The sequence below is a fragment of the Cokeromyces recurvatus genome, assembly GCF_025118155.1.
Source record: "Cokeromyces recurvatus strain NRRL 2243 chromosome Unknown BX663scaffold_17, whole genome shotgun sequence".
In the NCBI taxonomy this organism is placed as follows: Eukaryota; Fungi; Mucoromycota; class Mucoromycetes; order Mucorales; family Mucoraceae; genus Cokeromyces; species Cokeromyces recurvatus.
The window spans coordinates 167470-182577 of NW_026251403.1; the positions used below are offsets into that span (position 1 = coordinate 167470).

Genomic DNA, 15108 nt, shown 5'->3' on the forward strand with positions numbered 1-15108 from the left:
CATTTTCTGATCTAGCCCAGACAATACAAGATTATTCAAATGGATTTTAAATATTTTCTTTTTCAATAAAAATAAATACTTAATCGGACTTGGCAATTGTTATATTTTTTTAATATTATTGAAGATTTACGTATTTGTTATAACGAAATAGTTTGTACCATTTGTTTAAATTATCTTTGTATGGTTACACGTGATGTATTTAATTGTATATCCTTTGATTAAGGGCTTTATATCGAACATTAACATGATATATGTAAATGTATGCACATATATACATAAATAATAATAATAATAAAAGTTACTGGTAAAAATCCCCTTGTATGAAATTAGTCAGTAGTCAGCTTGGATAAAGTAATGCAAGAACTAGCAGATTTGTTTGTTTAAAATATATGCAACTATTAACTTTGTTTTTCCCTCTCTCTTCGTCTTTCTTAACTTTGTCTCTCCCTTCTGCCTCTCATCACCCCTATTTTGCGTCCCCTCAATTTTTTTCTCCCTTATTTTTATTTTTATTTTTTTATTTTTTATTTTTTTTTTTTTTTTTTTTTTTTTGGACATCACGACTTGTTATTTCTTATTTTTACATGTATATCCTCATCTCCCTTTGCCTTCCCCCCTTTTTTTTTTCAATAAAAGTCTTCTAAGGTTTATTATATTTCCCCGTTTGATTATTTTTATATGGTTTCTTTCTTTACTTACCTTTTTAACCCCTTTTTTTCCCTTTTCTTCATTTTTATTTTTTATTTTTATCTATTTTATATTTTTTATACATAAATTAGAAGAGTTAACGGACATTTTCTTCTTCTTAAATCTATTTTCTTTTTTGTATTATATTATATTATTATAACCTACATATATATTAAAAAAAAACAAAAAACAAAAAACAAAATATTAAAAAAAAATTATATATTAACAATGCAACGATCAACTATGATGAAAGCGCATACTTATAGTAAGAGGAATACGATCGAGAGAACGGATTCAACTATCGCGTCAGTCTATGGTATGCTACCTCCACCTACTAACAAAAACACTGCAACTCGATTATCACAAATTGATGATATGAAATACTTCTTTGCTACTGCTGCTGAGCAATGGGATCACACAAAATCAATAAAAAGGTTTGAGTTGCCTGGTGGCGAAAGTATATCATGCGTACTTTGGAATGATGTATTTTATATTACAGGCACTGATATTGTTCGTTCATTAACTTTTCGTTTTCATGCATTTGGAAGACCCATTACGAATGCAAAAAAATTTGAGGAAGGTATCTTTTCTGATTTACGTAACTTAAAACCTGGACAAGACGCTAGATTAGAGGAACCTAAATCTGAATTATTGGATATGCTCTATAAAAATAATTGTATTAGAACTCAAAAGAAGCAAAAAGTATTTTATTGGTATTCTGTACCTCATGATAGACTCTTTCTGGATGCTCTAGAACGTGATCTTAAGCGTGAAAAGGTAGGATTAGAACCTACAACGAAGTCTGTTGCTGAACCTGCAAGCTCTCTTTCTATTGACTCTACTCAAGAACTATTTGATCAATTAAGAAAGAATATGGCTAATCATTCTACTGTTCAACCATCTTCTATTGAAAATAAACAAAAGAAAAAATCGCCTGTACCTAATAGCAGCCTATCTCTCAATCAGGGTAAAAAAAAAAAAAAATTCTTTTCTCCTTACTTTTTTTTTTTTTTCTAATAATTTAATTTAAACTTTTTATTTTCATAGTAGTAACCAATAATTCTTTTTTAAAGAAAGATCAAAATTGGTCGACTTCACCTTCTACTCCGAACCCTAATCGCGCTTCATGGCATTCATCACAATCAAGACTTGAACGTGCGGCTGCTTTACAGGAAAAGAGATCTCGTGTCAACTCAGTTCCTGCAAGCCTAGGTCAGCAACATCAATTACAGCTTTTACAGCATAGACACCATCGAATGAGCCATCATTCCTATTTTACTGGCAGCAATTCCACAAGCCGTCCTCGTTCCACAACAAGCCGTCATCTTTCGAGCTCAGCTTCTTCCTTATTATCTTCCCCTTCTTTTAATGATGAAGTCTCCTTTTTCCAAGATGATGCTAGTACGACGACTACTTTGACAGATATATCAAAGCCCAACTTGTCTTCAACTTCGACTAATAAAAGTTCAAAAAATGAAGTCGATTATATAGATCCCATCTCACATGGTGTTCATCAATTGGAGATTACGTCTTCATTATCCAATTTGAGTCATAATACGGATAGTCATCCTATATTATCACATACGATCATGCCCTCACAGTCAGTAGATGTAAATGCCATGAAGAAAACAAAAACGATTTTTGGTAACTTGCCCTTATTTGATGGCGCACCTACCTATAAGCAACGTAGACGTCGCGCAGCCTCTGTTTCAACTTCATTATTGAATTCACAAAGTGGAATCTATGGTGGTGGGCCTGAACGTGTTCGTCGTCAGGATAAATGTCATATCCGTACTGCATCCTCTTCCAATCATCATTTGCCTCCGCAACAAGCTGCTATATTGATGAACAACGGTAGTAGTCGACTTGCATTGGCTGCGACAAAAGCGGGATTTGGATTTACTACGAATCCAGTTCCACCACCATTACCACCACCACTACCACCACCACCACCACCACCATCATCAACATCATCGTCTTCACTCATACCGACCTTAATGTCTACAACGACTACCACCACTACCTTTGATTGGACACAACAACAACAACAAGAATATTACTGTCCTATTCCTGAATGTGGACATTTATTTAAGAGACAGGATTATCTTGAACGACATATTCAATCACTTCATATGTTTCTCTGCACACTCTGTGGTAAACAATTTCATTCACCCGAGAACCTTACACAACACCATCGACTTGAGCATGGTCTTCACCAATATGACCCCTCCAGATCTTTAAGTCATGATGGGGATGATAATCATGATGGAGGTTCAACTGGTCATCAAAATAACCGACGCTTTAATAGCACAACTACCACTTATCAGCCTAACCAACAACAGTTTATGAATCAAAATGAGAATCGATTCTTTTCATCACCTCATCCATCCTTTGAAGACTCGCGTTCGTCAGGTTTATCGATCGGTATAACGAGAACTGCTAGTTGCAGTAGTCAATGTAGTACGTTGAGTCCCATGACTGATCTTGATTTCGAAATATCTGATATACAACAAATGACGGAGCAAGAAGAGGATAGATCCTCTACGATCAAAAACTTAGCAAGTCCTTACACAACTACAACACAATCTAATTTTACTATAATGAATGAACTTTCTTCCTCATCATCAAACAGTACATTTTTCATAAAAAAGGAATGCTGTCAAAGGATGAATAATATGACAATTGAGGATGATTTTTCATCTTCCAATGCATCATCGCCCACGTATAGTGAAAAGGTAATGTCAACACCTTTGACTTTACTATCACCTTTTAAACCTATTCAACAAGAGGAAAATTGGATGCAATTACAAACAATGAATACTGAACAATTTAATAATCTCTATGATATGGAAACGATGAATGATAATTATCAATCCATTTATGCTTCTTATGTTGATCCTCCTTATTTATCTGATATGGGCTTCGTCTTCAATACTTAATTTATTTATTTTTTTTTCTTTTTTTTTTTTTTACTTTTATTTATTCGTCTATTTTTTATATATGCACTTTATGACTTTTTTTTTATTATTATTATTATTTGATTAGATATATTATAGGCAGTTATTTATATATGATTTGACCCTTTTTTTTTCATTATCTTAAGCAATATATTGGCAGTATTCAATAAATTTTATGATCCTATTTATGTCATATAAAAAAAAACGTGTTTATTTTGATCTACAATAATAATTTTCATTTTCTTAGTTGAAAGGAGAATATATCATCCCTTATCAATAAAAAGTTTAATGGATTGAACTATATGATAATAAATGGGAGAGAGAGAGAGAGACGAATAGAGAGAGAAAGAGGGGAAATTCATATATGTATTATACTTCTCCTTATACATTATTATCCCTTATAATCTAAATCCCCTTCCAATTTTTTCTTTTTTTTTTTTTTGTTGCAGTTTTATCATCAGATTTTTTATTTAGCCTTTTCTGTCATACTATGTATTATTATTATAAAGTATAATGAATTCAATTATATAAAAATTTGCAAGAAATTATATTGTATTTTGTATACAAAAATAAAAAGGGTAAAAGTAATGAATTTACATAAATTTATATATTTGTATTTAGATATGTATATAGATATATATTATAGATAGAGTTGTGTATATATATATAAAAAAAAAAAGGAGGAGGAGGAGGAGGAGGGAAATTTACAAAAGGTTATTATTGAGATGTCATGGGTTTTTTAGCAACAAAGAAGAACATAGGAGTAAAGATACCTGCACGACCACCATCTACCAAGGAATCACCAGCAGTTTCAAGCATTTCTTGAGTTTGAACAGTACCCTTTGGTGCAATACCCAGCTTCTCCAAGACTCGACAAAGGGTGGTTGTCGTGAATCGACCAGCAGAGGTCATACACAATGTTGTGAGCACATCACGGAAAGTTTGGCATTGAAGTAAATTACCTTCTAAAGGATAATACCAATGAATACGATCTCCAACATTTGCTAAATCAACATGAAATTCAAGCTCAAAACCAACTCTTTCAAGCGCTTCAAGGGAATCTGTAATAGAACGTACATCAGGAAGACTGTTTCCTAACGCGATACGGTGTGCAATTTCTTTGTGCACGGGATTTGAAGAGTCAAACTTATCAGTTGTACACCATTCATAACAACCAAATTTGCCTCCAGGTTTTAAAACACGGAAAATTTCTGCATAGACACCTTCAAATGTAGGAGCATGACATGTAGCTTCAACAGCATATACACGATCAAATGTGTTATCGTCAAAAGGAATTTGCATAAAGTCACCCTATATATATATGACATTGCATTAAATTAAACAAGTTATTTTATATGACCTTCAGATATATATATACTTTACCTTAATGAAATCTAATTTATCGCTTAAATCTTCTTGAATAGCATATTGTTTTGCCTTTTCAACTTGGTAAGCATTGTTATTTAAGCCAATGATGTTAGCACCCGTTAAATGAGCAATAGCTCTGGCAGGACCACCAACACCACAACCCGTATCTAACACCTTCATACCAGGTTGAATATCTAACTTGTGAGCCAAATAATGCTCATGACGCTTCATTGCACAATTAAACTCTTCACCAGGATAAAATCTACAGAAATGGAAACTCTTACCCCAACCATATTCATAAAAATCAGTAGCCAAATTATAATAGGCATTGACTAAAGTACTATAACGAGAGGCACGAGTCTTGGCCTTCTCCCCAGAATCATCCTCTTCGGCATTTTTTCCCCACATCTCAAAATAAGTCTCGGAGGTCATGTTATAGACATCATGATTCTTTGAACCCAAGTTATTAAAAAGGCCTGTTTTGACATTATTACCATGTAATGCACGAGCAAGGGCAATATCTTCTGCATGATTTGTTGACACTGTCTTGACATTTTCATTAGAGTCCATATTAACTAGGCTTTTCTTTAAAGAGTTATCTTTTCTATGAATAAGTTCTTGTTCAGAATTAGTGACAGGAATTGCTGTAGGAGCCATATTGATTAGATTATATTAGTTCAGTTTTTTTTTTAAAAAAATAAAAAAAAAAAGAGAGAAAAGTCCTTTAGAAAAAAAAACAGAAAGGGAAAAAAAAATAAAAATAATAATAATGATATGCTCTCAAGCATATATTTATATGTCTTTCATTCATATTACCATCATCATCAAGTCTGCCACAATATCCGTTTTAAGCTATATTCAGTCGGAGTTGTGTTTGATAGTAAAAAGGTAAACAGATCATTATTTAATGATAATTTAGGAAGCATGTATAATTATATGGAGCTTATCTGTATACTTTACTTGATTTGCTTATCTGTTATTTATATGATACAAATATATATACATATGTGTGTGTGTATGTGTGTATGTATGTGTGTATGTAAAGAAGAAGATAATATAGTATTTTCCTTCTTTTTTCTGGTTTATAGAGAATAAATTTTAATTATTAATACATAATTTTACTTCACATGTAACTCTATCGAAAAAAAAAGGGGGGGATCTTAAAGCAGATAATCTTATTAGAGTTTTTTTGACATACGTTTCAAAATCAATCTACTCCAGAGTATTTCATAAAATAGTAATAAATTTAAATTTTGTTCTGCGTGTTATACTTTTTAAATTAAAAATCAGCTATGAATTTGACACATTCAATATTTTATGTAGATCGGCTTCAGGGTCCTATGATGATAACAAAGTAAAAACATAATATAAATCAAGTTTACAATAGATACAATAGAAACAAAGAGATTAAGAATAATAAGAAAAGAACAATGTATGTATTTTATTTTGAAACATTATCTTCTATATTCTATAACAATAGAAGGAGCTTATATCGTATGACTATATATTATTATAAAATTTATTACTATAGTAAATAATATCGGAAGATAGTACAGAATATATTCACTATATATTTTATTAATATACATTCTCTTTTTTTTTTTTCAAAGTATCCTTTCTTTCTCTGAGCTTATATCAGTAGATATTTTAACATATTAGACTATACGTATTTATGGACTTTGTTAAGGAATTATTTTACAGTAGACAATCCACTATTGTCTATGTTTTCTTTTCTTTTCTCAAAACTATATTGTAATAATAGACTGATCGGTTGTCATTTGTAGAGTGTACAAATCAATAAATATTTTGAAGATACGTAACCATTTCTTTTTTCTCTAGTTCAATATTGTTCTATATATTCAACAGAATTAACCTTCTTGTACATTACAGACAAAAAAAAATGTCTTTTTTCAAGCATAAAATATTCAAATTAGAAAAATAACAAGTGATTTTGAAACAAAAAGTCTGAATTATTATAGCATCTGGTTAATTTGGTCTTGATAAAACATTAATAATAATCAATATTGGAAGCTTAGTAATCCAATAATTTCTTTTATTAATTTTATTAGATAATGTATTAGCACAAAAAAAAAATACTTTGATTGTTTAACGTTGGCATATCAACATTTGCATTTTTTTTCTAAATCATTATTGTTTCAAAAGATCAAAATGTGATAAAATCTTCAAACGAAAAGCTATGGTCATTTCTTTAATATTGCTGCATTGTTCTAGTATTTAAATCAATTAGCATGAAATAACTTACTTGCTACACGTTATTTTGTTTATGACTTACTTTAAAGAAAAATCATAATATCATTTAGTGATGTTGAAAGCTTGGCGTAGTCAATAATGACAAGGTGGAAAGGCTTTTGACTGAAATAAATGCGTACAGCCAAGGCTTTGGACTGAAATAAATGCGTACAGCCAAGTTTATAGTTATACTAATGTTCCTGAAATATTATCACGTGATTCTTTTAAATGCATCCATAAATTAATCTACTTTGATTGATCTGCGTTTGCATATTAGACTGGCGAATACTTCTTTACATTTTCTACCAAAGTATAATTTGTTCATCATTAATTGTAATAAATGTATTTTTGACTCTTTTGTTTCATTAGTTGGTGATTTATATGTATATCCAACTGTTATGTATTTGTTATCTATTTTTTTTTAAATATATATATATGTATATATTTACATATTTCCAATAAGCCCTAACCAAGTCAGAAGTATTTGTTATAAATATTACAGGATACACTGTTAAAACATAAAGCCTATGTAATATAGTTATAACTACCTGTTAATTGCTTATCAACTACCCACAAAGCTCGTCTAAATTTGCGCTTATTTTTTTTTTCTTTGACATTCTGATTTTCTCCCGTTATTCGCCTGCTCAACCCAATATTGAAGTTAACTTGCACTGCAATGAATTCTTTTTTTTTTTAAGATACGAAAACACATCGCACATTAGTACGTATTGTTTACCAGCAGTTAATATCGTAATTAGCCTTATTCCTAAGTCGTATCATATGTACAAATATTTAAAGAAAATTATAATAGATATTTATTAATAGTAACTAAAAAAAAGAAGAAAAATATAGATTTATGATTTCTCAGTTCTAATCATCGACTTATAAATAAAAGATAAAGCATTTGTGTCTACAATAATAAAAAACAGTCAATATTCATCAGTCTGATTGTATTTAATGAATACCATTCCAGTCTTTGCAATAGCTGTATTAATTATCTCAATACTATTGTTAATGATTTTTTTTTTAAAAAAAGTATATTTTTGATTTCAACATTATTATTATATATACATGGTTTTTCTTTTATTTTCATGGCAAAACTGACTATGAGCTTAAATACCATAGGCTTAGTTTTATTTTAAAGCAGACAGTCAAATTCTTTAAAATAGTTAGGACATTGTTATTACTTTTGCATGACAGTTGAAAAGATAGGAGTTTGCTTGTTTAGATATCACATGACAAAGATTATATTGTCAGTTATAGAGCTTCGATCACATATGACACACAATATTCAGTTGGAATGGTAAATGAAAAAGCCTTTCAATCAAGAATGAAACTACGGCATTTTTAAAGTGCTTAGGAATAATTTTTTCAGATATGGTTGAAGAAGGCTCTTGATATTATTGCAAAAGAAAAAACAATTTTTTTTTGTGGCATAATGCTATGTCTAACTCTCACAGAAAATTATCCACTATTGATATCCATCTCATTTAATCTAAATAAAGAGACAAGCCTAAAATTAGAATCAAAGAGAAGATGTCTCTTAAGCATATATATGCTGCTATTCTATTTGGCTGGTAAATAATTTTGTGAGCTTTGACCATCCTAGTAACAACCTTCCAAAGACGCGCAGTTTGAACATAGAAAGCTACTTTTATGCCTAGTGTAAAGTTTGAACTTTATGCATTATTCATTTAGTTGTATAAATTTAATGTTTGTTAAACACTGACTGAACATATTATAAGGTATTTGTCAAGGACTACAAGCTTGAAGATCAAAGTGATGAATAGTTATAATTTAAAGGTCATTCATTAGATATCCATTACAATTAAAGAACAGAAAAAAAAAAAAGAAGTGTGGAATACGTGTAAGATTTCGTCAATAATCTGTGTAAGCTACTACAAACTTAAGATTAAAAAGTCTGTCAAATTAAAAAACTGTCATTTATTGTAAACTTTTCCCGCTATATCAACGTGAAAATTTCAGTAAATTAGCCAAATCTGATTCAAACATTGTGACTATATTCGGAATTTTAATTAGCAAAAAAAGTTTTTTTTTTTTTTATCATTATACAAACTCGAAGAGAAAATGAAAAAAAAACACACATTTGTTATAAACTCTAAAGATGTCTGGTAGACAAGGTAAAATCAAGAACAATTTCCACAAAAAAAAAAGAATCAATTATTTTAAAACAAACGTAATAATATTATAGGTGGTAAACTCAAGCCTCTTAAGAAACCAAAGAAGGCTCAACACGAAGAAGATGAGGTAAAAATATATACATGTATATACATGTATATGGATGAAAATTTTAATTATTTAATGTTAATCATTTGTTTATTCATAGGAGGATCTTGCCTTCAAGAAGAAGAAGGCCGAAGAAGCCAAGAAGTTGAAGGAATTACAACAAAAGGCTGCTGGAAAGGGTCCCTTACGTAAGTTACATCTAAAATTTGAAAGCTGTTGATTAAGCGATGTTTATTTTATTTCATTTTTATAGTTAGCGGTGGTATCAAAAAGTCTGGAAAGAAATAGACGCTATAGTTTTTTTTTATTATTCCAATTATATTATTCATAATAAACTCATAAAGAAAACCTTGTTGCCGAAGTTAATTTATATAAGTGAATACGGCTTTTTAAACAAATAGATTCATACAAAAAGAAAGGGGGGGCTTTATTCAATACTATTTGGTATATAATAAGAATATATATTTTCAGACATGATTAAATATTTAACTTATGAAAAGAAAAGGTCAGAGTGTATATAAACATTTATAAAGGAATAAAAAAGGGTAAAAAGAGTTGAATATGACTTTGCAGTCTTTTTTTTAAAAAAAAATTATTTCTTCTTGCTTAATTACAACTGCACTAGATGGCTTTTATGCTTTATTACGCTATCTTCCATTTTCACATCAGCTCTTGTAAATACTTTGTAAATACTTTTCAAAAAGAATAATAGCATAACACAGTAGATCATAAACTTTATTAGTGTTTTCTTTCTTTTTCTTTTCTTTTTTTTTTTTCGAAAATTCAGGGAAAAAAAAACTTATATACACAATGTATGCAAAAGTAATGTTTTTAATACCACGATTAAAGACCTGTATAAACACTGTGATACTATATATGGATATATAAAGCATTATTCGTTCTTGCATTGGTTCAATAATAATATTTGAATGCGTCTATTTCGGTATGTATTTTACTTGTCCCTTATTTAGCTTGTGTTGACATTGATAGTGTATATGACTTCTCTTTTATAAGTCATTTCATATGCATATATAAAATATGTATAAAAGAAAAAAAAAATACAACATCTAAATATAGCACTATAATAGTGCTATTATTAATTATGTATACTTTCAAATTCTATGCTCTGAAATCATCTAATAGCCCAATTAATTCCCTTCTCTATTCACAAGTCATTATTATTATTATTAACAATGTATTTCAACTTAGATATTGATGGCTAATGACTCCACTAGTTTACGAAATATCTCTTTCTTCTTTTGTTTTTTTTTAATTAAAAGTCTGTATCGTATAGAGCCTTATGAAATAAAGTTTACATTGCATATCCTCAAATACATTTTATGCACAAAATAGAAAAACAGATTCTTTCGTTATTCACATAATGCATATCACAAATCATTAGAAATATATGCTTACGAGATGAATATTAATAATTTAACAAGGGTATATATATTCTCTCTCTCCTTCTCTCTCTGCCTCTCTCTCTCTCTCTCTATATATATATATATACGTCTTATTTTATTTATAAAACTTCTTTTTCTTAATTGTAATTACATACATATCAAATGAAGAATTTAAGTATACCAAAGGATATGCGGTTAGGTGGTATGGACGCTGCCTATTTGCAATTAGACAACCCTCGTCGATCTATGACGATAACTACACTTTGGACATTCAAACGTCCTTTAGATTTAAATCAAGTGTATAAAGTTTTGGACAGATTATGTTTGGACAATCCACGATTTGCTAGAGTTCCATGTCATGGAGGATTCTTTAAAACTCCAGCTTTAACGATACCTATTGGATGGTATCCGAAGGATAATGTTGTTGTGCATCATTTAAAAGAGCCTAGTGATCAAAGAGCACTTCAAAAGTATTGTGCAAAACAGGTATAATATATTTATATATATAAATATTTACATTAAAAAAGGGGAAAGATTAAAGATATAAAAATTACAAACTGATACAGGTTGGAACACCGTTCGATTACAATAAACCTCTTTGGCAGTTCCATATTATTTATGGACTCGAGAATAATGGTTGTGCAACATTTTTTAAAGTGCATCATTCAATTTCTGATGGAGAAGGTCTTATGAAGACTCTCATGACCATAACGTCCTGGGGAGGAGACACAATCAAAAAAGAACGACCCACTATCCTACATCATCCAATGAAGAAAAGTCATCTACATTTATCGTTTAATTCTACTATGGAAAGAAAGATGCTGTTGAAGAAGACTTCGCAGTATTATTCAGTAGTCAAGATGCTAACTTATATTTATATGGCCTTTTTATACATATACATATACAGTTTTACATTCTGTCATGATTTATATCAAGTTATCTTAATTTTGACACCTTACATTGCTCGCAAGGACTTGTACTATCAGGAGTTACAATCACATGAAAAGGAGGTGGCATGGTCAGAGAATATTGATATATCAGATATCAAAATAGTTCGACAAGCATTTGGTGGTACTTTGAATGATGTGATGCTGACAGTTGTTACAAGATGTATCAAAAACTATTTAGAAAGCATTGGAAGGAGACATGATAATTATCTTAAACTCTTTATTCCTTTATCTTTACGTGATCCAGATGATGACAGGTATATGTTGTTTTAATTCTATTTTTATGCTAATCATAACAATTCTATTTATCTATCTATCTGTCTGTCTGTCTGTCTGTCAGTCTTCAGAACCGAATTGGTGGTGCTTGGGGCTTCTTTTCAATGAAGGATTTGGGAACACAGCAATTAATAAATCAAGTTAGAATGGAAACATTTGCTATTAAATCATCTAACTTTCCATCTCTGTTGTATGAAGGCATTGAAAGATCTAGTAGAACGGTACCTGGATTACCACCCCCACTTTGTTTTATTCGTCATTTCTGTGACCTTGCACATGGCGCCTTTACAAACATCTCCGGTCCAACTTTTCCTATCTCTTTTGCAGGAGAAGAGATTCAAGAACAGCGTATATTTTCTCCTCAACTAGGTAAAGGTACAATGGGCATTGCCCTTATTTCCTACTGTGATAAGGTCAGCATTGGCGCCTTGGCAGATGTACACCGTCATTATCCTGGTCTTGCTGAAGGGATCTGTCAAAGATTTGTTGAAGAATTTGAGTTCATCCTGGAAGAAGCCAAGTTGGAACTTTCAAAGAAAAAAAGCTTATGATTTTCTAGATATATGTCTATGGGATATTTGTCTAAATAAAAGAACTTTTTTTTTTTTTTTTTTTTTTTTTTGCATAAAATAGAAAGTATTTCTTACTTGTTTAGTAGATTTACTTCTATGTCAACAAAAACTCTTTTATAATTGATTTATATACAACTGGGGATAGTGTCTTGTATGAATGTGTGTTTTTTTTAATTAATTCTGAAATTTGTTATACAAACTATTTAAATAGAATAATAACTTCGTCTGTCTATCTATTATAAGAATAGGTTTATCCGCTGAAATATATTTATATAAAAAAAAGGGTTTATTTTGGAAATCAGCAGCAAATCTTCTATAAAAAATCTTAAAAAAATCATGTAATGTGAAACATATGATTCTATTTATTTTACATATAAATATACATAGGACAAGGAAAAAAAGTAATATAAAGGTACATTAGATATACTATTTTATTATTATCGGCTTGTTTTCCTTAATTTTGTTTACAACATGTCAAAAACAGAACAACCCAGTGATGTACGCTTGGGAGGCATGGATAATATATTCTTAAAGATAGAGCACCCTCGTCGTACTATGGCTGTCACTTCTTTATGGATATTCAAAAATCCTGTAGATATAAATCGTATATATACTGTCATGACCGACTATTGTAAGAATGCACCTCGTTTCGCTAGAGTCCCCAAAAATGAAAGCTTTTTTCGAAAACCTATCTGGGCTACACCTTTAGATTGGAAACCTGAAGATAATATTATTAAACATACGTTGGAAGAGCCTACTCGCAAAGCACTTCAAAAATATTGTGCACAACAGGTATGTCAAATATATATATATATATATATATATAAAGCTTATAAATATTTGGATATATTCTAATTATATATGTATAGGTTCAAACCCCATTTAACTACACTAAACCACTTTGGGAGCTTCATACGATTTATGGACTAGAAGGTAATCGTTGCGCCGTATTTTTCAAAGTAAGTCATGCCATCTCAGATGGTGAGGGACTTGTTCGAGGTATTTTGAGTACGACATCTTTAAAAGACACAATGAAAAATATGGAAAAACAACAAGCTGTTATTTCTCATCGTACCAAGTCTCCAAAAAACCAAGTATTAAACTTAGAGAACAAAGTACCAAAGAAGTTATTAGAAACATTTCCAAGTTTCATAATTACCATCTTGTCATTTTTCTATATGCTATTTTGGAAAATATATATCTACTATATTACTATATGTCATGATTTATATGAGTCATTTTTGACTATGATACCTGTGATGCGTAAGGACTTTTACTATAAGGGTTTACAATCCACTAAAAAAGAAATGGCATGGTCGGATGATATCAAGCTTTCAGATATTAAGATTATTCGACAGGCATTTGGTGGTACTTTGAATGATGTGATGCTGACAGTTGTTACAAGATGTATCAAGAACTATTTAGAAAGCATTGGAAAGAGACGTGATAACTATATTACATTACTTATTCCTATATCTTTACGTAAACCAAGTGACTGGAGGTATATCTATATAATAGCATACACTTCGCTTTCTTCCCTCCTTTCTCCCCTCCCTTTTTTTTTTCTTTCTAATTTGTAATATTTTATAGACTTAAAAATGTGGTAAGTGGAGCATGGGGCTTCTTTTCCATGAAGGATTTAGAAACAAAACAATTATTAAAACAAGTAAGAACAGAAATGACGGCTATCAAATCTTCACGCTTGTCCCTTCTACTTTATATATGGTTTGAATACATTTTTGGCTCATTACCTGGATTATCACTTCCTTTATCAGTCTATAATCATTACTGTGATATTGGCCATGGTGTCTTTACTAACGTACCTGGACCACAAACTCGCATTACTTATGCAGGTGAAGAAATTGAAGAATATAAAACCTTCCCTCCTCAAAATGGGAAGGGATCAATTGGTATTGCCCTCCTTTCTTACTGTGGTAAGGTCAGCATTGGTGCCTTGGCAGATGTACACAGTCAATATCCTAACCTAACTGAAGGGATCTGTCAAAGATTTGTTGAAGAATTTGAGTTCATTCTAGAAGAAGCCAAGTTGGAGCTTTCAAAGAAAAAAGACAAATCCTCCTAAATTAGGTCTTTTTTTTTTTTTTTTTTTTTTTGATTTAATCATCCTTCTCTGCATATCATTCAGATATTAACTTGCCTTTTCAGCTCTCTTAGAGAAAAAAAAATTATCCCTGTATACAACTATTTTATTTTATTTTAATGTTATTATTTTATGCATTTATTAAATAAACAAATCTAAAAAAGAAAAAATATAAATTATGATTCGAATTACATAATAAAGTTTCTAATAGAGTTGGAATAATAATGCGAATGATGTGTGTATAAATACATATATAAAAAAAAAAAGACTTTTTCTGAATTTCAATATCATTTTCTTCTT

The 15108-nt window shown here is 30.3% G+C and overlaps 4 protein-coding genes across 4 annotated transcripts; all 4 read left to right on the plus strand.

Moving 5' to 3' along the window:
- Window positions 1-832: 832 nt before the first annotated feature.
- BX663DRAFT_562094 (STE like transcription factor-domain-containing protein) lies at window positions 833-3626 on the plus strand (the record flags this gene model as incomplete). Its single annotated transcript, XM_051531958.1, has 2 exons — window positions 833-1654; window positions 1735-3626. Exons 1-2 carry the CDS (start codon window positions 916-918, stop codon window positions 3624-3626), a joined length of 2631 nt encoding a protein of 876 aa, XP_051381596.1. The 5' UTR covers window positions 833-915.
- A 4829-nt stretch (window positions 3627-8455) lies between these two features.
- Window positions 8456-9873, plus strand: BX663DRAFT_543962 (translation machinery associated TMA7-domain-containing protein; the record flags this gene model as incomplete). Its single annotated transcript, XM_051530864.1, has 6 exons — window positions 8456-8565; window positions 9008-9065; window positions 9388-9403; window positions 9475-9530; window positions 9610-9697; window positions 9763-9873. 6 exons carry the CDS (start codon window positions 8456-8458, stop codon window positions 9795-9797), a joined length of 363 nt encoding a protein of 120 aa, XP_051381597.1. The 3' UTR covers window positions 9798-9873.
- A 1201-nt stretch (window positions 9874-11074) lies between these two features.
- BX663DRAFT_487337 (uncharacterized protein) lies at window positions 11075-12686 on the plus strand (the record flags this gene model as incomplete). The annotated part of the gene is made up of 3 exons (XM_051524740.1): window positions 11075-11398; window positions 11479-12116; window positions 12200-12686. 3 exons carry the CDS (start codon window positions 11075-11077, stop codon window positions 12684-12686), a joined length of 1449 nt encoding a protein of 482 aa, XP_051381598.1.
- A 414-nt stretch (window positions 12687-13100) lies between these two features.
- Window positions 13101-14813, plus strand: BX663DRAFT_513444 (wax ester synthase-like acyl-CoA acyltransferase domain-containing protein). Its single transcript, XM_051528149.1, has 3 exons — window positions 13101-13499; window positions 13577-14208; window positions 14298-14813. Exons 1-3 carry the CDS (start codon window positions 13179-13181, stop codon window positions 14788-14790), a joined length of 1446 nt encoding a protein of 481 aa, XP_051381599.1. The 5' UTR covers window positions 13101-13178; the 3' UTR covers window positions 14791-14813.
- Window positions 14814-15108: the final 295 nt, after the last annotated feature.

Excerpts from the sequence above, each read along its gene's own strand:
- BX663DRAFT_513444 (XM_051528149.1), top strand. The coding sequence starts at position 13,179 with ATGTCAAAAACAGAACAACCCAGTGATGTACGCTTGGGAGGCATGGAT. Across the intron at positions 13,500-13,576 it reads AAAAATATTGTGCACAACAG|GTTCAAACCCCATTTAACTA; the intron begins GTATGTCAAATA and ends ATATATGTATAG. Across the intron at positions 14,209-14,297 it reads CGTAAACCAAGTGACTGGAG|ACTTAAAAATGTGGTAAGTG; the intron begins GTATATCTATAT and ends AATATTTTATAG.